The 21,946-nt window shown below is 40.8% G+C and overlaps 1 protein-coding gene across 1 annotated transcript in view; it reads left to right on the plus strand.

Moving 5' to 3' along the window:
* Window positions 1-21,946, plus strand: part of Adamts3 (ADAM metallopeptidase with thrombospondin type 1 motif, 3) — a gene marked incomplete at its 5' end in the record, with an annotated part of 233,149 nt that overhangs the window by 187,348 nt on the left and 23,855 nt on the right. Inside the window, 12 exon segments of the mRNA XM_005392768.2 lie at window positions 2,296-2,379; window positions 4,673-4,829; window positions 5,567-5,672; window positions 6,036-6,179; window positions 7,026-7,158; window positions 9,469-9,582; window positions 11,480-11,625; window positions 12,661-12,836; window positions 14,309-14,442; window positions 16,182-16,305; window positions 19,398-19,478; window positions 21,312-21,475. Of these exon segments, the coding sequence (XP_005392825.2) occupies window positions 2,296-2,379; window positions 4,673-4,829; window positions 5,567-5,672; window positions 6,036-6,179; window positions 7,026-7,158; window positions 9,469-9,582; window positions 11,480-11,625; window positions 12,661-12,836; window positions 14,309-14,442; window positions 16,182-16,305; window positions 19,398-19,478; window positions 21,312-21,475 (1,563 nt within the window).

Genomic DNA, 21,946 nt, shown 5'->3' on the forward strand with positions numbered 1-21,946 from the left:
TGTGTCTACTTGTCATGGAAAACATTACATTTTGTTTTTTTAATTTTTTTTGGTTTTTCTCCGGTACCGGGAACCGAACTCACAACCTTGCACTTGCCAGGCAGGCGCTTTTGCCGCTGAGCTAAATCCCCAGCCCCAATGTGTTACCTTTAACTCAGCGCAGACTGTGTGTCTCAGTGTCAGACCACAGCATCTCCCACAGCGCTGAGGCCAGACAAGACACAGACAGCCGAGTGCCTCAGTATATTTTAAAAGTGACTAATAATACATAGGAACCAACTTCTGTAAGCCTTGGAAAGTGAAATAAGACCCAGAGATTTGCAGATTATAGACCTGTAGTAATGTTGATTCACTACATTGAAAGAATACCTTCTGCTATGTATGTAAAAATATCACTTGTATGTGAGAGCCTGAAAGATTACAGCTCTTTGCATAACATTCAGTGTTTTTTATAGTGAACTGAAATTTACCTATTTGATAATATGAATGGTTTTAAGCTTTATTCTCTATAAGTGTACAGCATAAATCCAACCTGTCTTCTATATGACAGTTATTAGTATTCTTTCTCGATTTTTCTACTTCCTGTACACTAATGCCCTTAAAACGCCTCTCTTCTGTATCATAACATTTCTAAGCAGTTGTTCTCGTAAGTCCTTGATTCTCATGCCTGCCCTGTGAGATAGCATTGTTCGTGTCCATCTGATCACAGATCAGAGAAATGGAGAGCTCAGCTGCCGCAAGGGATGCGCAGGGTGACCTGGGGCTCCCCCTGCCTGCTGTGCTGGTACTCACCGCTGTACCTCCCCAGCCAGCCTTCTTGTGACACGTTCCCTGGGCTCTTGCTCTCCGCTCTTTCCTCAGTACCATCGTGTTGGCTGAGCCACCTCTCTTTCAAGACAGCGTGGAAAAATGATCTTGGTACTTGGGGTGTGCTCTACCCTGGAGTTGAGGCAGCTTGGCATGAGTGCAGGAGCACATTGCAGATTTTTTCACATCTTGGCTGATCTCCTACAGGTATTAAATTAGATCTTATCTCTATGTGTTCACATGTGCACGAGTGTGCATTTATAAATATGTGTGTGTATATATGTATTTTCCTGTAAAAAGACTTTACGTGTTTTTCTGTTGAGCTGCCTTGTCACTTTTGGTAAGTTCTTGCTTACCTCCGTCTTTGCTGTTCTTTCTTTTTCTGTGCTGACTGTGCCTCCCGCCTGACTTTCGCAGGCTTCTTGAGACAGTTCACTGAGGTTTCGTGGCCTGTGTCTTGCACAGTGTGTCAGGCCAAAATTCTATGATTTGTGGATGTCTCTTTTTCAAGAGTGTTTTGTCCTTTTTAAAGCTTCTCCTTGTGGGATTATGCCTGTCTTCTCTCCTCAGGTTTTAGGTTTGCCTTGTCTTCTGTAGAGATAAGAGTTAGTTTTCGATCACTCTTTTAGATATTATGATGACTGGTGAAACCTTGTTCTCAGGAACCGTTAAGAACTTTGTAACCTAGCTGGATAACCCTGCCTTTCTCACTCCTGCTGCCATTTGCCAAATTGAGCATTTAAAATGTATAGTCATTTTGCATTAGCTTACTCAGAAACACAATTATAGTCTACTTGCTTTAATTCCAATATCTGTGATATTAGAGAAAACCGTATCACCTTTAGGAGATTCAGTAACGAGCAGTGTCTCATCTTGGCTTTTCTGAGTTGCGTCTCAGGGCTGACACTCACCTTACAAACACTTGTAGCATTTCCTTAATAATTCCACTCTGCAGGATGTCTCTCCTATGGTTCTTCTAAACAGTGACTGCCGTCTGCTTCACTCCTGGGGGGGAGTGGGCAATAAATCACCACCGCTCTTCACACAGACCCTCCTGGCCTGGCTCCTCCCCAACACAGCTCCTGTGGCCACATGGGGCCATGCCTGCTGCCCCTTTCCCTGGGTGGCTCTAGGCTAGTACAGGTCAGCTGAAAATGCACCTTCTAGTCACGTGGGTGAATGTCACACATGAATCACATCACACATGTGCTGACCCTTTCTGATACTACACTGGTGTAATGAGGCCTCATCAAAACACACTTTACTTTGATATTACTATGGAATTTACAAAAATCAGTAATTTACGTGTTTAAGAATTGTCCCAAAGCTAAAGATAAATTATTTCACTTTAGAGTTTAGCTTCAACTAAATCTGAAGGAAAAAAAAGTAATTTGACTTGAGTACTTGCAGCGGTTTCCGGAGTTGATCCCTTCAGTGTTGCACATGTCATGAAGGCGTTCCTTCAGCAGTTATCTCCTTTGTTTCTAGGTGAATGAAATTTACCATGATGAGTCCCTTGGAGTACATATAAATGTGGTCCTGGTACGCATGATAATGCTGGGCTATGCAAAGGTAAAATACCTTAAAGGATGGGAACTATGCACATTAGGGCCTGGGTCAGCAGTAGAATATTAAATCACAGAAGCTGCAGCTGCCCTGTGTCTCATGTAGACCCCTGGTGTACTGAGCTGAGAAGAGAAAAAGCCACAGTAAGTAGAGATCTCCAGGTTTCAGTGGATAATAAATGACTTTGATGATTCTACATTTTACTTACTTCCCTCTAGATGGTTATCCTTAGTGTAGATAAAACTGCATGAATGAAAATGAGTATGTATCATTAAGAGAGGTAACTTAGCCTCTGGGAGGCTTAGGTAGGAAGATTGGGAGTTCAAACCCAACCTATATAACTTTCAGATTGGCAAGACTCTGCTTCAAAAAAAAATTTAAGAAGGAGGCTAGCGATGTGGTTCAGTGCAAGAGGCTTGGGTTCAATCCCCAGTACGGCAACCAAGAGGGAGGATGAGTATTTTTTAGATCACGATTACCAAGTTTGTGATTTATATATTCATTCAAAATGTCTATACTGAGTGCCTATTATGGGATGTACTCTTCCTAGGTACTTGGACTGTGTTATTGAAGAAAGAGATGAGATCTTTGCCTTCTCTTGATTTGTTAAAAAAAAAAAACAAACAAACCTTATTTTACACATATCTTTTCATATTTAAAAGTGAACTGAATCACTTGTAGGAAACTTCAGACCACAGTGTTTAGTGAGATAAATTAGGTGCACAACCTTAAATATCACATGGTTTCTCTTACATGAGAAGCACAAAGTATAAATAAAGAGCAAAATGGAAGATAATAGGAAGTAGGGAGATAGATGTTTATCAAATGGGACGGGATCAAGAGGTGGAGGGAGAGGAAAGGGAAGGAAAGGGGGCAGAACAGGCATCAAGGTGTGTTGTGTGCAGATACCTCCCCCCAACGAGGAATGTGAATGTAGGTGCTGCCAATATGTACTAATACAAAATGAAATGATATTTTCCACTTCAAAGAACTTAAGTACTTTTTTGAAAACAAAAACTTGGTTCTCAGAATGCACACACATTAGGCATTTCATGAATATAGTTGACTTTAACCAATTTTAAAATAATACTGGTTATGTCCCTGTCCTTGGAAATAATGAAATGGATGAAAGTGAACCCCTTCAAGAGGGAAACATAGAGGAAGAGACTAACTTGGCAATTTTCTTGATGTTTAAATTACACGTCCTGCTCCCATGATTAATCCTTCTGATTATGAAGTGCTAGGGAATGTGTGCATTGAGGAAGCAGGGAAAAGCCATATGCTTGTGTTTCATTATATATTTAACATCCAATTATTTTTGTCTAATGACAGGGAGTCCTTGATCTTTAGTTTCTCCCATAAGCCTGACCTACTTTGAGCAGCTCCCAAGAAATGGACATTAGTTCCAGCTGGCGATGTTTACAGCCTTCTGTAGGTTGTTAAATCACTTGTTTGGAGAAATATGTGACCAGCATATAACAAATCAATCTAATTTATTAAGAATGTAAACACCTATGATAACATTTGCTGAAACTTAACAGAATTCTCAGCCTATCAGCCAAGCTGGGACTCATTTTTGGTTCCAAATTCAGTTCTCATTCTTTCACAGCACTCCAGTTCTCTATCCCTGACCTTTGAACTCTAGACCATAGCATGGCAACATTCCCAGGAAATTAACTCTGTTTATTGGAACTACAAGATAAGAGTACGCCCCTCTTCCTTATGAGGTTGAAAAACTTTTGTTGTTTTTTTTTTCAGTGTGAGGTTAATATAATCTGACTGTTCCTCATGCACTAAAATTTGACTAACCTTGCCAGTTAATGGAAGAAATTTCTATTCTTTCCACATGCTGATTATTTCTGGACCAAAAATATCCACAAAACTCTTAAAGACCTTTTACTTTCATATCTCTGGAATAGTCTTGTGAGAATCTTTCCCTCTACTTTTGTTCTTAACAACTATGAAATTTAAAATCTAAGCAGAATCAAGACACATTTTAGACTTCTAAAATTTTTATCCAAATGATTATTGATGAGTTGCCTCAAAATAGCAAATCTTGGCATGAGACTTATTCATCAATTGTGCCCATTAACCCTCTCATAAGAAGTTTTGAATATCACGCAGATATCCTCATGGGCATTTCAAATTCCCAAACCACAGCAGGTATCTAATGCCCCAAATAATATTATTAAATCATATATTGAACATATTATGACCCAAATTTCTGCTTCACAAAAGGTTATTAAAGAAAGCCTTTGGGCAAACGTTAGTGTGTCTTTAACATATTCTTTCCTCTTAGTCCATTAGCCTCATAGAAAGGGGAAACCCGTCCAGGAGCTTGGAGAATGTGTGCCGCTGGGCTTGCCAACAACAAAGATCCGATCCCAACCACTCTGAGCACCATGATCATGCAATTTTCTTAACCAGGCAAGACTTCGGACCTGCTGGAATGCAAGGTATTAGCATTAATATGCAGAAGGAACACTGACCGGTGTGACTTTTCAAAAGCAGTCCTAACTCAGGCAGCCTGTTCATTAGATCTCTGCCGCCACTTTCCCTCTTCCCTGGCCAAGCGTACATTTTCTTTCTGTTGTTTCCAGTGACTTCTGTGGAATTCACAGTGGTAAATGCTACTTAATACTGTAATGAGTTACACTTGCCTTTAAAATAACGGTTGTGCATTTGGGGTCTGGAGGGGACGCCATAAATGCCCTGTGATGTCCACTGTTTGGAGGGAGAAAAGAGATGCCGTGAAGAATGACTGCTTCCAAAGAGTTTTCTTCTAAAGTCAGCTTACATTTATCTAAGAAATTCTGATGTGGACATTGGAACAAGCAGACTGACGATTTCCTTTTCAACATTGATGGGATTTTTGGCTTCCTTCGCCACTACCACAGCATCAAGGCCCATTTACTAAGGCAGAAAGGCAGGGCTTAGCTGGTGGGCGGAGGGAATGGCGGCTCCAGGCAGCTCCTTCGCTCAGGAAGGGAGAAAGTGCAAACCCAGTGAATCCTTTTAGAGATGATTACCTGTGGCTTTCCCAAGAGAATGTGGGTAAGGCTAGCAGGGAAATAATGCTGCCCCTGTTTGCTGAAAAGCTTGCTTTTTATTTTCCCCTAGGCAAAGGTCCAGTAGTAATTTCTAATGGGTTTTCTCATACAAGGAAAATAAAAGTAATTGTTATTCTCTGCAGGATATGCTCCAGTGACAGGCATGTGTCATCCAGTGAGGAGCTGCACCCTGAATCACGAGGATGGGTTTTCATCTGCTTTTGTAGTAGCGCATGAAACTGGCCATGTGTAAGTCACTCTTGACAGCCATAGAGGAAATAAAAGGTCCTTTCTCCACTTCTCCCAGTGTTGTTCACACTTTGGGCAGAGTCATGCCAGCATGCGGTTCTCATCCCTTCCCAGTGTGAGGAGCGGAGCACAATGAGGAGGTCACGCGCTGCAAAGCAGTGAACGACTGTCCTGCAGCCCCGTGCTTGCAGAGATCCAGAATAAGAGAGGCATGGCTGTCAGATTACTCTCTCCTTCTGTGTGTGGAGCTGCTCTGAGAGAGCTACGCTGACTAAAAACTGCATCCTTTCCAGTACTGTCAAGAGAGAGGGGAAGCAGACGCTGCCGCTCAGAGCTGTGAGGTCTCCTTGCTTTGTGTTCCAGGCTGGGCATGGAGCACGATGGGCAAGGCAACCGGTGTGGCGACGAGACTGCGATGGGCAGCGTTATGGCGCCCTTGGTGCAGGCGGCCTTCCATCGCTACCACTGGTCCCGCTGCAGCGGTCAGGAGCTGAGGAGATACATCCAGTACGTGCCCAACGTGTGCCAGGGCCTCTGTGGGTGCCCCAGACAGGAAACGGAGCCTAGGACTCACTTGGGTCATTCCAGAGTTCCCAGTCAGTGAAAGCTGTTGTTGATAATAAATATCTTCTGAGGACTTTGTGGTTTGGGCACCATAATTCTATAATGTAACCACAGCATTTTAAGCCATAGCCTGGAATTTGAGCCCAGTCCTAGGAGTGAGGTGATTTCCCTTTCGTAACCTCTTCATGGAATTTTCCCTAATGGCCACAAGAGTGGCAGGTGGCGAGGGAGCTCATGGGGTCCTGGGCGCTGTCTCCTCTACCCCGTCCCACCCTGTGTTAGGGTCCATCCTTCCCCATGGAGTAGGGGCTCCCTTAGTGAAATGAGGAAGCTATTTCCTGTGTTCTGCTTGGCTTACTTTTTGGAATGAACAAAGATTTTTTTTCTAAATTGAACTAAAACCAAAAAACTTTAAACATGCTTTTCTGTCTTAACTTTAGGAATTTACTACAATAAAGACACATTGCAATTAATCCCCCTCATTTTGAATGATTCCATTCACTGTGGGAGTTCATACACCCCAGCTCTCTCTCCCTTCTTTTGGCCCCCGCCTCTCCCCATCCTCCCTACTCAGAACTCTGCTCCCCTTTCCATTTGCGAGAGCTCTACTTTCAATCTTTTGTTCTTTAATTCTTTTTTTTATCCATTCCCTTTCCCTCCTTTCCCTTTTGTGAACTTGCTCTACAGTCTGATGGTATTCTAGAGTGTATAAGCTAAGAGTTCTTTATTATTAAGACACAGTGTTTAAAAATAAACATTTAATTACAAGTGATCTTTTCCTTTCTGCAGTTCCTATGATTGTCTGCTTGATGACCCTTTTGAACATGATTGGCCCAAACTCCCAGAACTTCCTGGAATAAATTATTCTATGGATGAGCAATGTCGTTTTGATTTTGGTGTTGGTTACAAAATGTGTACTGCAGTAAGTTACCCACAGTTAATTTAAATTTTTCATCTTGAAATCTATTCATGAGCTTTGCAGGCTCACTGGTACAAGTGTAAGACTGTCTACCAATTATCCTGTGTTTGCTCTGTATTTATTTTAAATATGCTACCTTATTTAATGCTCATGATATATTAGAAGGAAGGCGATAAACTTTAGTCTTACAGAAGAAAAAACCAAGACAGGATAAGCAACTTGCTCAAGTCACACTTCTGCTAAAGAGGGGAGTTCAGCTTTGAACTGAAGCTCCCCCACTCTAAATCTTTACATTCTGTTCTTTCTCTGATTTCTCAGAGGTGACTTTTTTAGACACAGTTTTTCTTTGGCTCTGTGGCCAGGGTTCTATGCATTTGTGGCCCTAGGAAGAGTTATGCTGGTGTCTTATATGGGAAGCAGCTGTGTAGCACGGCATCATTGGGTTGTGGTCCAGCTTGGCTGTGTCCCCAGCACCTGGGAGGCAAAGGTCGCAAGGCAGTTTCATGATGTAAGCAGACTCTGTCTCAGAAAAACAAATAAATACATAAACAACAGTAAAGAGGGCTGGAAAGGTACTCAGTGGAAAGGCCCAGAATAAAAAGGAGGTATGGATCTGATAGTCTGGGTGAATCAAGTCCTGGTGTTAGTTAGACGTGGCATTAGACACCTCAATCTATCTTAGTCATGCGTACAATGTGGGTAACATTAGCATTTATCTGGAAGGTTGGTGTGAGGATTTGGTATGATAATGAAATTACAATGATTAGGGTAATGCAGGCACATAATAACTGCTCTATGTAATCTATTGAACCTAGGGGTCCATGTAAAAATCCAGATTAGAGGTATGTTCTTTTAAATTTCCGTACCAATCTGGTAGTTAATTTTAGAAAATGAAAAGAGTTTTTATATGGTTAAAGACTTTTTGTTTTACTTCTAGAAAATTAAAGTATTTATTGATATTGATAAGAAATTGATCTGCTGTTTGAAATCTTCCAGATAGAGCCAGTTAGTCTGTCTGTAAGGTATATACTGTGAGCTCCTAATTACCTGTATTGGTGTTTCAGACCTGAGAATTCTAAAGCTTTGTGTTAATGTCCTAGAAATGTATAATTTTTAGAACAACAACAACAAAAAATCCTGGTCTAAAATGAGCACTAATAAATTACATCTCTAACCATGAGGCTATGTATGGGTCAATTAGCATATTAGCAGTATAGGTAATAAATACATGGATATACTGTGTTTGCTATTTTTTTTTAAGTTTTTTGAGACAGAGTCTTGTGTAGTCCAGGCTGGCCTTGAACTTGTGGCAGTCCTCCTGCCTCAGCCTCCCAAGTGCAAGAATTACAGGCATGTCACCACATCCAGCTATTTCCTATTTTAAAAAACTCTACCTAAATGGTAAGATACTTACATTTAGAAAAAAAGAACAAATGAAGACTACATACAAGTGTGTGTGTTTACATAAACATCTGGATGTTATAATGCAGAGTTTGATATTGAGAAAACACAGGTTCTATCCTGGTTGTGATAGAACCTTGTAACTGACTGTGATCTTGTGGCCTCTATTCCTCAGTCAGGAGCTGGTGTGAGGATTAAGTGTATGGGAAGTACTTTATAACCCGTACAAACGTGTGATATTTTGTTGCATGGGGTTACCTCGTCTTATACAGATAATTTGACAAATATTTTCTACTTTTAGTCAACTAATTATTAGGAGCATTTTTATTATCTATTTCAAACCTACAGGAATAAAGAGAAGCCATTCTGATAGCTTGAGTCCTGTCAGATGATTGTAATAAGATTTAGTACTTCAATTGTTCATAATAATGCTAACACATTTTAAAATTCCAATATTATCCATTTGAAAGCCATAAAGTAAAAATGATATGGATAGAAACATTAAAAATCTAGCAGAAACACCCAAACGAATCACTATTTATCATTGCTCTTTTACAAAAAAACAAAATAAATGTATTCTACTAGGATTTTTTTTTTTTTTTTTTTGGTTTGTTTTTTCTTGAGACAGGGTCTCGCTGTGTATTTTAGGCTGGTCTTGAACTTGGGGCGACCCTCCTGTCTCTGCCTCCTGAGTTCTGGGATGACAGGCATGTGCCACCATGCCCGACTTACTTAGAATCTTACATAGTATTTTTTCTTCATGTGTCATAACTTTATTTTGATGTTTTTGTTCTTCATGCATTATAACTTTGGCTATAACTTGAACTGAAAATGTCCAGAGCACGTGCAGGAACTGTGTGGGGGCGTGACTGGCGCCTGTCTGGTGTTCAGAGCGTTTGTTTTCTCTTCCAGTTTCGAACCTTTGACCCGTGCAAACAGCTGTGGTGCAGTCACCCCGACAACCCCTACTTCTGTAAGACTAAAAAGGGGCCGCCGCTGGATGGCACCGAGTGCGCTGCCGGGAAAGTGAGTGTGCGCATGTGCGTTGGGATGCGGGAAGCTTTGCTACAAGGCCGCAAAGCCTGCTGGGAGGAGCCCAGGTGCATCTCTCCTGTAGAAACTTCGGTACAGAGGCTCAGTAAGGTGGAGTGTACTGGAGTCCTGTGGCCGCTGCAACAAATGGCCACGACTTTTGTTGCTTAAAACACCAACAATTTATTATCTCATGGTTCTTGAGGTCAGAAATAGAAAGACAATTTCACTGACCTACCGTCAGTGGTAGACCGGGACACCTGACTCTGTCGTGGCCCCCCTGCACGTGACCTCCACCCTGGTGGCCGTCCACCTTCCTTCTCTGCTCTCTTCTACAAGTACAAGTGTAGTGGCAGTTTTGGTCCACCTGGGTAATCCAGAATGATATTTGAATTTGAAGTCATTACTTTAATCACATTTGCAAAGACCCTTTTTCTAGATAAAGTCACATTTACAGTAGATTAGGATCTATCACCCTTGGGACCACCGTTCAGCCCACTACAGATTGGGAAAAAGTAGTTCAGCAGAATCTCCCCCCCAACCCCCCACCCCCGCAAGGGGTTTGATTTACTTTACTGGATCTCATGCCTCATGAAAGTTGCCCAGAGGTAGTTATGTGAATGTATGTAGGAGATTTGGCCTCACTCCTCAGGGAAAGATGCCCAGAGGGTTTAAATCTCAAATCGTGTAGTTAGGACTGAATGCTCAGCGGTTGGCAGAGAGCCAGGCTGCGTTACTCAAGGGCAAGATCCCAGAACAAAGGCGTGTTGAGAGCTCAATTCCAAGAGCCTTGACTAGTTTAGAAATAAGATATTGTAGACTGGACAAAAAGCTGGCAAAGAAGATCAATACCTCTTTTAGTTCCTTTAAAAGGTCAATTTAAAATGTGTATACACTTACTTGTGAGGAGAATTATGCATAATAGTAAATAATAAGACCTATGATTACAAATATTTGCATTGTGTCCAACTCTATGCTAACTGTGTGATATATAATACTTTTCTTTGAGAAGACTTAGTAGCAGAAAATATTGACTAGACTCTAGAGGGACAGTAAAGTAATTGGTTCTTATTTCATTAAAGAATGATACTCTGTAATCAACTCTTGACATCCAATTCCCTTGAATATAATGGTGTTATATTTATATACAAAAGTCAAGTTTAAAGAAAATTCTTTTATTGCATATAGTATGAACAAGCAAGTGAAAATGTCTGAAAGGAAAATAAGTAGTACCTTGGAGCACCTGCCGTATGCGGAATGCTGTGACAAGGTGCCTGTGGTGTCAGGGTGCCAGTCGCCCCTTACCTGCTCCCTGGTCAGGTGGTACCCACTACTCATGACCCTTCTGGCCTTAATTTTCCTCATCTAAAAGGGTTAGATCATTATCTGACCTATCAGGATCATTGTGAATTAAATTTTATAAGGTAATAACAGTGCTTTGAAATCTGGATGTGGTTAAATATTATGTTAGTTATTTTCTTAGTTAAGACATATACTCTCATGGCCATCATTTTAAAGGGGAATCTGTTGCTCTCAGAAACTCCTCAGCTGGGACAGGTAGTGGAGATGACAGGTAGAATGATACCCCCTGGAAAAGCTGGGTACACAGAAAATCCCCGGTTATGATGTCTGTTACTGGTGACTGTATCACTTAAAAACTTGTCTGAGTGAATGTTATTTTTTATTTTAATTTTATAATAAAAATACAAGTCTGTATTCCCCTTCCATTAGGGTGTCTTAAGGATATAATTGCTTCTGGATATTTTGAATGCATTGTTATGTAGAAAAAAGAAGCAGAAGAAAGAAGTGAAAACTTTATGTAGGTGGTTCTTAACAACTCCAACTTGGGTGACTGTGTGATTTTCATAATGGCTTTTGTCACTGTCCTCAGTGGTGCTACAAAGGACACTGCATGTGGAAGAACACCAATCAGCAGAAGCAAGACGGCAACTGGGGCTCCTGGACCAAGTTCGGCTCCTGCTCCCGGACGTGTGGAACTGGTGTCCGCTTTAGAACCCGCCAGTGCAACAACCCCGCGTGAGCAGAGTCTCTGCAGCTCTTGGGTATTTGGGTGGACTGGAAGAGGCGTCCTGTCGTATCACTGGTACTCTCTTTCTCTAAGTGCATGTAAAATATAGGACAGAAAAAAAGAATGTTCAGAGTTCATAAACCAGTATCAATTTTGGATAAATCACTTAATGTATCTTGTGAAGACTACAAAGTAATGAAGATAAGAACCTTGGATGAAGATGAGAGATTTTCTGGAAAAATTGCTATCAAGAGTATTAAGGGCCCCCAGGAGGTCAGATCACGGTGCTCTTAGTGCAGGGCCTGGGAGCATCTCGGGCACCCCCAGAGAAGCACAGGCACTGCACAGAGGACAAGCTGGGGTGGCAACCGGTGGTCAGGAGCCAGGGCGAGCCTTTACTCTTACTCTCTTTCACTCTCATCAGTCCCTGGCATATACTCCACAATCTGTTTTCTGATGTAGAAAAATAATGAGACTGTTAAATTTCTGGTGTTCTTCCTAGGGTTTAACACACGGGCAGCCCCTCTGTGCAACAGGATGTCTGGGTATATCTTTGGTAGAGACCGTGGGTACCACATACCTGTCTTTACAGGAAAAGATGAAAGTAACATTGGAGAACGTAACACAGGGGATCAAAGTGATAAGTGCAGCAGGGTTTATCATGCGTACCTTAAGTACATTACCACATCCTCAGCATTTTGCTGTGGAATATAGTGTTACTGTTTGCATTTTACATAGGAGGGACAGAGCCAGAGAGCTATGATCAGTTTCTCTGAGTTGCATCTTTGTGCTTTATACTTGAGAGAGAATGTAACCTCTTGAGACCACGTGCATGCTTTTTATTTCTTTACACTGGAAAAGCTGATTGAGGTTGAGCTGATTGAGGTTGAGTCCACCCACACAGGAAGAGCGGGGACCTGTGGGAAGGGACAGGGTGGAGGAGGAAGCGCAAGGTCACTCGTGGGCAGGCAGCCCGGTGGTGGCAGTGACCGCAGCTTCAGGGGCCGGGCCAGGCGGCTGTTGCAGCGCACTCTCTCCTGCAGGCCCATCAACGGTGGGCAGGACTGCCCTGGCGTTAACTTTGAGTACCAGCTTTGTAATACAGAAGAGTGCCAGAAGCACTTTGAGGACTTCAGAGCACAGCAGTGCCAGCAGCGGAACTCTCACTTTGAGTTCCAGAGCACCAAGCACCACTGGCTGCCACACGAGCACCCCGACCGTGAGTACCCCACCCTCGCCCTGCTGACCCCTACCTGGTGCTGAGGGGTCCCGGAGCTTCCAGGAGCAGGCGGTTCCGCTCTCTAGAGGTGGGGACTGTGCCGCCCATGTCCTGGCAAACAGCACACCTACCCTCACCAAGGAAGTGCATGGTGGGAAGTGATGCCTGTGAGAGAGCCAGAATTTCTTGATTTAGCTAAAATCTCTCCATGGGAAATGCTTCTGGATATGTGTGCTCTTTCCTTTTGGAATAACTAGAGAGAAATACAGGTCATGTGTACCTGGGTCAGAAGCAAGAAAAAGACCATTACTTAGTAACAAAAGGTACTTCCTAGCCTTTTATTTTTGCATTGTAAACTAGTTGTTGAAAAATATATTCGGAATGAGGCACACCCTGTAATCCTATCGCTTGGGAGGCTGAGGCAGGAGTACTACCTTGTATTCAGGGCCAGCCTGGATGACAGACTATGTCTCAAAAACAAAGCTAAACAGAACAAAAAAGAAAATAAATAAAAATTTGGAAATTACTTGTTAACGTTTCACTTATGACCCTTGAGTTCTTGGTAACATGTGTCCAAATAGTAACCTCTTGCTGTATTTCTTTTGTTTGTGTGTGTGTGTGTAAAAAATCTTTAAGAAAAAAATTTAGTTAATAAAAATTTTCTTAACAAGTTTCCTTAGCAAAATACACCCAAAAGGAAATCACATTACACAGAAAGCTTTAAGTCAAGGCCTCACCAGTTCTTACAGTATTAGTGCTGTGTCTCAATTCTCAAAACTCTTTTTAAAAGGCTTGTGGATCCTTGGTACCAACCCCGGAACACCTTGGGGAGATGTACTTTTTGGGCAACTCAAAGGTGCTAGATCCCTAATTCAAAGAGGAACATTTCTCATGTTTGTTCATTCTAGTTTATATTTTCATTTAAATAAATCTTGCCATATTTCTTACAGATAAAAAAAAAGTTACATAATTGTCGTGTGATCTAATACATTATGAATTCAGTTTAACATTAATTTAAAGGAAAGGTGAATACATGCAGGAATTCGGGGTTGCAGTACATTCAGAAGAAGTGCATTGTTTTGGTGAAATGAGTCATATAAAGTATATTTAATGAATGAGATCCTCTAAGAGGCACAAACTGTGCTTGGTGGTAAGCTGGATCCAAGAGAGCCCCGTCAGTTCTCTGGGCGTTACTAAAACCAAGCTGGTTTGGAGCTAGTTTCTGAGAGCTGTGGTGGAATGAGCTGCTAACGGCTGGACTTGGGGTCCCTGCTGGTTCGAGTCCCAGGTGGAGAGGCGCAGTTGCTGCCGCGTGGTGCAGCAGGTGTGCCCCTTGCTCAGCTGCATTCATTCAGGGCGTTCTCTAGCCATCAGGAACCTATGTTGAAACTGCATTTCAAAAGTGAGGTGCGCCATGCTGCCCGAACAGCCTGTTTTGCATGCCTAGTCACGTTCCTCCTCCCCTCCCGCAGCCAGGAAACGATGCCACCTGTACTGCCAGTCGCGGGAGACGGGGGTCGCGGTGTCCATGCGGCAGCTGGTGGCGGACGGCACGCGCTGCTCCTACCGGGACCCGCATGGCGTGTGCGTGCGCGGCGAGTGCGTGGTGAGTTCCCGGCCTGCCCCGCAGCCTGCGTGCATGGACAGTGCCTGCGTGGATGGTGCGTGCGAGAGGAGCCGGGCTGGTAAAACCAGGCCGGTCACTGGAGCGCTTGGGATCAGGGAATTTCCTATCTCCAGCCGCGCGCCGTGGTGGAGATCCTGTGTGCCGGGGCACCTAGTGCCAGGGGCCTGCAAGTGAAATACACACATATGGGATCTTAAAACAACCCAGTGCAAAGCGTATTTTGTCTTTTGTTTAAACGATAATACAGGTCTCTCTCCCTCTTTCGCTTTCTAAATTGATTTTAAGTTTAAACATTGTTTTTCACATCAAAGCAAAAATTCTAGAGAAGCAAAACAACTTTGACCTATTTAATATTTTGTAAAAAAAATGCAGCTTATTTCTTGTTGATGTTCAAAGTTGATATGCGATTATCTTTATCAACTGAAACATGTTAACTCCTAATGTCTGCTTATTGCCTCAGCAAAACTGAAATACACAGGTGCCTCAGGATCTGTGGAGGCAGCAGCCCCTTGGCGTCCTTGTCTGAGCCCCTGCGTTACTGCGCTGGATTTCCTCCCCTGGGCGTTTACAAAGCAAAGACTCCTGCTTGAGGGTGGTGTTGAGGGCCGGCGCCCGCGCCCACACCCTCCTGCTGAGGGTGTCCCCCCTGTGTCACGGGGCAGAGAGGAAGCGCAGGGGGGGTGTGCCCAGGGGGACCAAGGGCGTGGCTTGTGCAGGAAGCCACTTCTTGAGAACAACGTCCATTCGTTGGGAAGGCAGCAGTCTCGAGTCTCACCACAGCTGCTCAGCCCCAGCCACTCAGTACCGGCACCCCGGGGAGTGAGTTCCCAACACGCTCTGAAAGGGACAGTGCAAACCCTAACAGTGGGGTGTCTCGTCCTCGTCCTTTGCCCAGCAGCGTGAAATACACATGCCATCGTGACTTTCCCCGCCTGTGCCGTGCCAGCCTTATAAACACAGTGCTGTGTGGTGCAGTGTCCTTGTTCCACACTGGGTTACTTCAAGGACCTGCCCCATTCCCGAAAACCATCAGTGGTTCTCTGTCCAGTGAGTGTGCAAATGTAGACTGGACCTGGAATCCATGCCTTCCGTGGCCTCCGCTGTGCTCAGCATCACCTTCCCCTGACTCAAGGGCTGTTTTCCCTACCGACCTCTGACCCACAGTTCCTCCCGCTCTGCCCTCACTCTCTACTGTGAAACGCTGTCCACTTTGCTTTCCTGACAGGCCCTGTGGAAGTATCCAGCACTTCCGGGAAGTGTTACCTCACATCCTTAGTGACTTTTACAGACCGAGTGACTATATACACTATATAACCATACAGTTATACATAAATAATGCATGACTCACTATTTTTATTTTTCTTTATAAATATGAAAACAAGGGAAAAGCACCATATTTTTTGGTTTTGTTTTGGTTTTGCTTTCCCAGTATTAGCTCTATCTGTGCTCAGTAAATGTAAGTTTGATGATTGAAATAATTATGATGGGAGAAACACTTTATCAGACTGAAGACCTTTATCTTTGTTACAAGAGTACAACTCATCTGACTCCACGATAGCTCCTTACAGGACTAGTGTGTGAAACTCTGTGACTGTCATGAGTTCGGTGCAGACGTGCTGAGGATGGCTGTTGGGGACCGAATGGTTCATCGTTCTCTGTATGATGTTTTGTGCCTGACACATTAAGAAGTCGCCACATTTAACATCTTCTTCCCCCAGAAAGTGGGCTGCGATAAAGAAATTGGTTCCAACAAGGTTGAGGACAAATGTGGCGTCTGTGGAGGAGACAATTCTCACTGTCGCACTGTGAAGGGGACGTTTACGAGAACGCCCAGGAAGCTTGGTAAGACAGGGGTCTTATGTACAACATGCTTCTCCAGAACTGGTGCTTTTGAGTCTCTGGCAGGGCAGCATTTTCTCAATAAACATGACAAAAGTTAGCTGATGATTTTTTAACTTAAATTGTCTCTTAGGGAAATATTTAAAAATTTTTAAATTCATATTCCATAGCATTTATGATGAGACAATATCTATTAAATTCAAAGTCAGTATCCATTATAGTACTTAGCTATGTGTTACATTTTCTTTTACATTTTTAATAAAATGGAGATAGAAATGATATGTACTTTGAATACCTGTTGCACATAAATTGTTGGCCAGGAGTTAAAAACATTATTAACCATTAAGTGTAACTTTTTAAAATGCTACTTTGATTTTACTTCTTTTATTTTAAAAAATGAACATCTTATCCTACTTATAAATCAATAAATGTAGGATCTGTATTTCACATTATTTTAAAATTTTTATTTAAAAATATTTTAATTTTTATTTAAAATTTTTATTTAAAAATTTTTATTTAAAATCTAGATACAACCAAAAAATAATCTGAGTTTTGACTTCTATGAGAAGTTTTGTGCTTCCTACACTGTCTAGAACATGAACTTAGATACACATTGGCAGTCCAAAAGATGGAACTGAAACGTATTTTCATCCAACAAATCATTTGTAAAAATATTAGTAGTTTCATAATACTCATTGGAATTTTCATTAAAAATTTGGATCTAAACATTTATTATTGAATACTTTCCTGAGATTGTAACAGATATTCAGTTATTCAGTAAGGATTTATTGGGCAAATGCTTCTGGAAATTAAGCATTTAAATATAAAATTGATATGGTGCTTCCTTGAAAATTCTTCTACTGTATTTTTATGTTAATATACTTTTATTCTTTCTTCATTTCAGTGAAATCAAATGTAATGTTCTCCATCTCACTGTGAAATGATGAACTGTTCTTTGTTCAGTGCAGTTACATGTTACTCTTTTCTTTTGGGTACAAAATAATTAATTTGTTTTATTTCCAGAGTGAGATAATTAAAGAAAAATGGTTTTGCCATGATCATTTGTTCTATAATATGTACCATAAGGTAATGAGACTGTCTTTCACATACCTCACAAATTATTTTAATCAGCAATTTAAGGTCAAAAGAACATGAGAAATTGATCATCAGTTATGCAAATTCCAACTTTTCAAAAAGAATCTAACATCCATTTCTCTACACTAATATTGTCATTATAGTAATTCAGTGACTAATTAACCTTTTCCAACAGGGAAACATTTAAGCAAGAGGTGCCATAAAGAATTGAAGTTACTGGAAAATGAAATCTGCAAGTATTCAGCTTCAAATCACCTACACCATTTTGTGTTCAAACTTAGTCTTGGTTTCACTGACTGTTAACTGTTTATTGGCATTAGCTAACCAGTGTAAATGTATTTTTACTTCTATACATAAAATGACAGAACATATTTTATACCTTCTCTACTGAAATATATAAGACTTACGAGATAGTCAGTGAAACACAAGACAATGATAAACATGAAACCTCCATTAATTAAAGACATTCTATTTAAGGGAAGACAAGAGGCGCATTCACTGTACCCAGAGGAGCTCGTAATATTTCTCTTGTTGCAACAAGAGAAGCTAGAAGTATACTGGGTAAGTTGTAGAAAACTGCAGAAAAATGGGCACCCATAAATGGCATCAAGCTGTTTTGCTGTGTGCTACATTTTAAGCATGCTCCTTCTATCCGTGACACATTCAGGCAAAATGGTACCTTTCATGTGTTGGGCTTCACCCTGATCTACCTATGGTTGCTCCACTTCGTAAGGACACGGATAAACATGATGAGAGGCTGAGCAAATCTACCTATAGGTACCAATTAACTGTACATAGACAAAATTTTTTAAATGCGTTTTTCCTAATTCTCTCAATTTTGTATCAATCACTGAATTTCAGTCAGTACTTATCCTGCATTGTACACAGTATGGGTTCCAAAATACATAGGTATTATGTTATAATCTTAGGTCTAGGTTATAATCTTCATGTATTCACTTATTTTTGATGGAAATGTGATATAACATCTTGGTCTACCTGGCCTTTTGTTGATCTGTAGTTAGGATCTTAATTCCAAGTGATCTTATAATTTTGAGGACATGTGATAATATTAAGAAGTTTTCTCATATATGACATTGACAGTAATAGAAATGATATATAACTTTAAAACCCAGAGCAACCAGTTTTAAGCCTCTTGATTTTATCATTTCCAGCCTAAAAGACTGAGCTTAGGATACACATAAGGCAGTATGTGAGGGGTACCTGGCACAATCTTCAGCCCAAATGGTTTGGTGAAATCTACAATGTGAATTTTAAAATAGCCCCACATACAATCTGTTTAAAACTTTAAGAGTCATTGCTCATCACAAGAACAATAAAGCCTACTCACTGGTTTTTCTTTTATAATTTTTAAAAATAAAGTAGGCTCTCATTCTGAAAGTAAAATTCTTCCAGTAATTAACAGTTGAACTATTTATAATGGTCATGTATACTTTTAAAACAATATGTTGGGGTAGGAAAGATCTCTCCAGAAATTCAGCACCCAAGGACTTTTACTGAAAAATTTCCCCACTTTAAAAGTGTGGTTTAGGCTGGGGATTTAGCTCGGCGGCACAGCGCCTGCCTGGCAAGTGCAAGGTCGTAAGTTCGATTCCTGGTACCAGAAAAAAAAAACAAAAACAAAACAAAAAAATGTAAAAAAAATAAAAGTGTATTTTACAAAACAAGAGGCACATAGAAGGACACAGGAAAGGATAATATTTGCCTGAATTGTTGTTGAGAGGATTCATAGGTCAGTACAAGATTAATAGTATATTAATAAGTTGGTTTCAAGGATAAATGTTTTTCTTCATTAATTAAAGAGAATTTCTTCTGACATCATGGGATGTCACCGTGCTTTGATGTTAACTTCTGAAACCGCTTCTTCCGGTTTATGGGTGCCCTCTTCTGCAGTTGGGAACCCAAGGAAGCAGAGCGCTGCACTAACCATGGTTGTCGCTGTTTCTCCTTTGCCTCCTCCCGCGTTCACAACACATGCACAGGGTACCTTAAGATGTTTGACATCCCTCCTGGGGCTAGACATGTGTTAATCCAAGAAGACGAGGCTTCCCCTCACATTCTTGGTAAGTGTTCTGCCCCTGGCTCTGCGTTAATGCATGCTTCAGCATGGAAAGGTCAAAGAAGTCACACGTGCAGGTGTCTGTGTGTGTGTGGGTAGGGGTGCACATGCAGGCAAAGAGAAGTTATTTAAATGCCTTAGTTGAATATGATGTGGGTTTTGTCATTTCTCCCAACTATTTTTACTTTAAAACAGGAACTATCCAAAAAGAAAACTTTAATTTTGGTAGAGAATGGTGATTGCTCATAATGACAGGAGGGAAAAACAAGTTTGTGCTTCTTATGCATTTTTTAGTCTGTGTTAAGGGATGAGAACAATACATTATTAAGGAAGAATACCACAAAAATTCATATATTTTCAAAATGTTTGGTTGAGTCCATACCATACACTTCCCCTTATTTTTATTGAACTTCAAGTTCTTTGGGTGAAAAGCAACCATGGGTGGATGTTTTTAGTCTTATGTTACATTTTCCTAAAGCTGTATCTGAAAAGTGTCAGGTGGCTTTTGATTGGCACATGCAGATCCATTTGCCTGGTTGAGTATAATTTCCAAAAGATTCTTTTTTTTTTTTTTTTTTTGTGAGAGCACCACATAGAAGTGTCACTTTAACGGGGTCTGTGTGTAAATATAAACAGTTTACATATTGAAGCACTACAATTTTTGAAATTTAGGAATTATGTTGACTTAAAAATGAATTGTTTTATAGTGTCTCATACAATTATTTTTAAAAATATTTAAATTATCTTCACTACTAGTTGCTACCGCCTTCTGACATTCAGCCAGAGTACTTTCTCTGGTGTTTTAAAATCCTTACTTTTGGGGCTGGGGATTTAGCTCAGCGGCAAAGCGCCTGCCTTGCAAGCGCAAGGTCGTGAGTTCGGTTCCCGGTACCGGAGAAAAACCAAAAAAAAAAAATAAAAAAAAATAAAAAAATAAAATCCTTACTTTTCATCCTAGATCCAGGTTATTACTTATGAACTAATTAGTTTAAAAGTTAAAGGAAAATAAATGTGTTTAACTAGAGTTAAACTGAAGATAGAATCTAGGGCCTTGAATGGGCGAGGCAAGCTCTCTACCACTGAGCTACGTTCCCACCCTTTACAAATTTTCATATTTTCTACACATTTTCAGTGATGGGGATCATTATGAAATGTTCTACTTTTAACTGATCCTTACATGCTGATATGCATCTCCAAAACTTATGTTCATTTATTATTTTCACCCACTGGAGTAGCATTTTATTTTATAATATATAGTGGCTGTAATACAGTGAGAATCCTACCAGCAGTAGGCAGCTTTTCCTGATCGTTGAAGCAGCTGATGTGACCTTAGAATTTTGCAACCATAAGAAAAATGATTGGCCTGTAAACCTGTTCAGATATTTTGAGCGACTGTAAATATTTTGACCAGTTTAAAAATGATGACACTATTAAGAAGCCATTTTGTTATTTTCTGTTTAATGTAAACTATTTGTATTAATCAGTGGAGAAATATCCATTATTATCAAAATAGACCTGGCTGTCTACAGAAATATAGAGGGTGGATGAGTTAGAAACTGTTCTCCTCTTTGACAATGTTTTCAAATGAGAATATTTGCAAACATTATTTTTGCTTATTTAACTGACTTACCATGATGTTGACTAGTTGGACATGCTTCTTGAGAGTTTTTAATCCCTCATGAAGGAAGTGCTAATAATATTAGGACTAACACCCATTTTAATGGCCTGATACTAATTAACATAGTCACTGACTTATGAAGGGGAACAGACTTGCTACGGATCTTCAAGTTTTGACATGATAAGATACATGCTTGGGTTACTCATTTCCCTTCTTTAGCTATTAAGAACCAGGCTACAGGCCACTACATTTTAAATGGCAAAGGGGAAGAAGCCAAGTCACGGACCTTCATAGATCTTGGCGTGGAGTGGGAGTACAACATTGAAGACGACACTGAGACGCTCCACACTGATGGACCCTTGCACGATCCCGTTATTGTTCTGGTATGTGGCATTGTAGGCTGTTCTGAAGTTGGTTCAGGTTACAATTTTATACTTAATTTTTGTGAAAACACTTTACCTTGGGCATTAAAATATTTTAGTTGCTTGATTTTTATAATTCCATTTGTCTCCCCCAACTCTGCACAAAATTGTCATATATCTTAATATATGTTATAAGATGAAAAATACATCATGATTTTTTATTTAAGAAACAGGTTATGTTTTAGGACAACAAAAAATAAAAAGGTGTTTATATTTACCATTTCCAATGATTGTTGTCCTCCCTTGGAGATCTGACTTTCTACCTGGTCTTTGTAGCACATGCTGGATCCCTCGACATAAGGAGCTTCCTGCAGCATTTCCCAGGCATTGCTCCTTTGCCTGTGGGGTGGGTGTACTAGCAAAGAATTCTCTCAGCTCTCATCTTCCAAAATATCATAGGTTCACCCTCAGTTTTTTGTTTTTTTTTTTTTT

Source organism: Chinchilla lanigera, unplaced genomic scaffold (genome assembly GCF_000276665.1).
Source record: "Chinchilla lanigera isolate Chin_1 unplaced genomic scaffold, ChiLan1.0 scaffold00046, whole genome shotgun sequence".
Taxonomy (NCBI): Eukaryota; Metazoa; Chordata; class Mammalia; order Rodentia; family Chinchillidae; genus Chinchilla; species Chinchilla lanigera.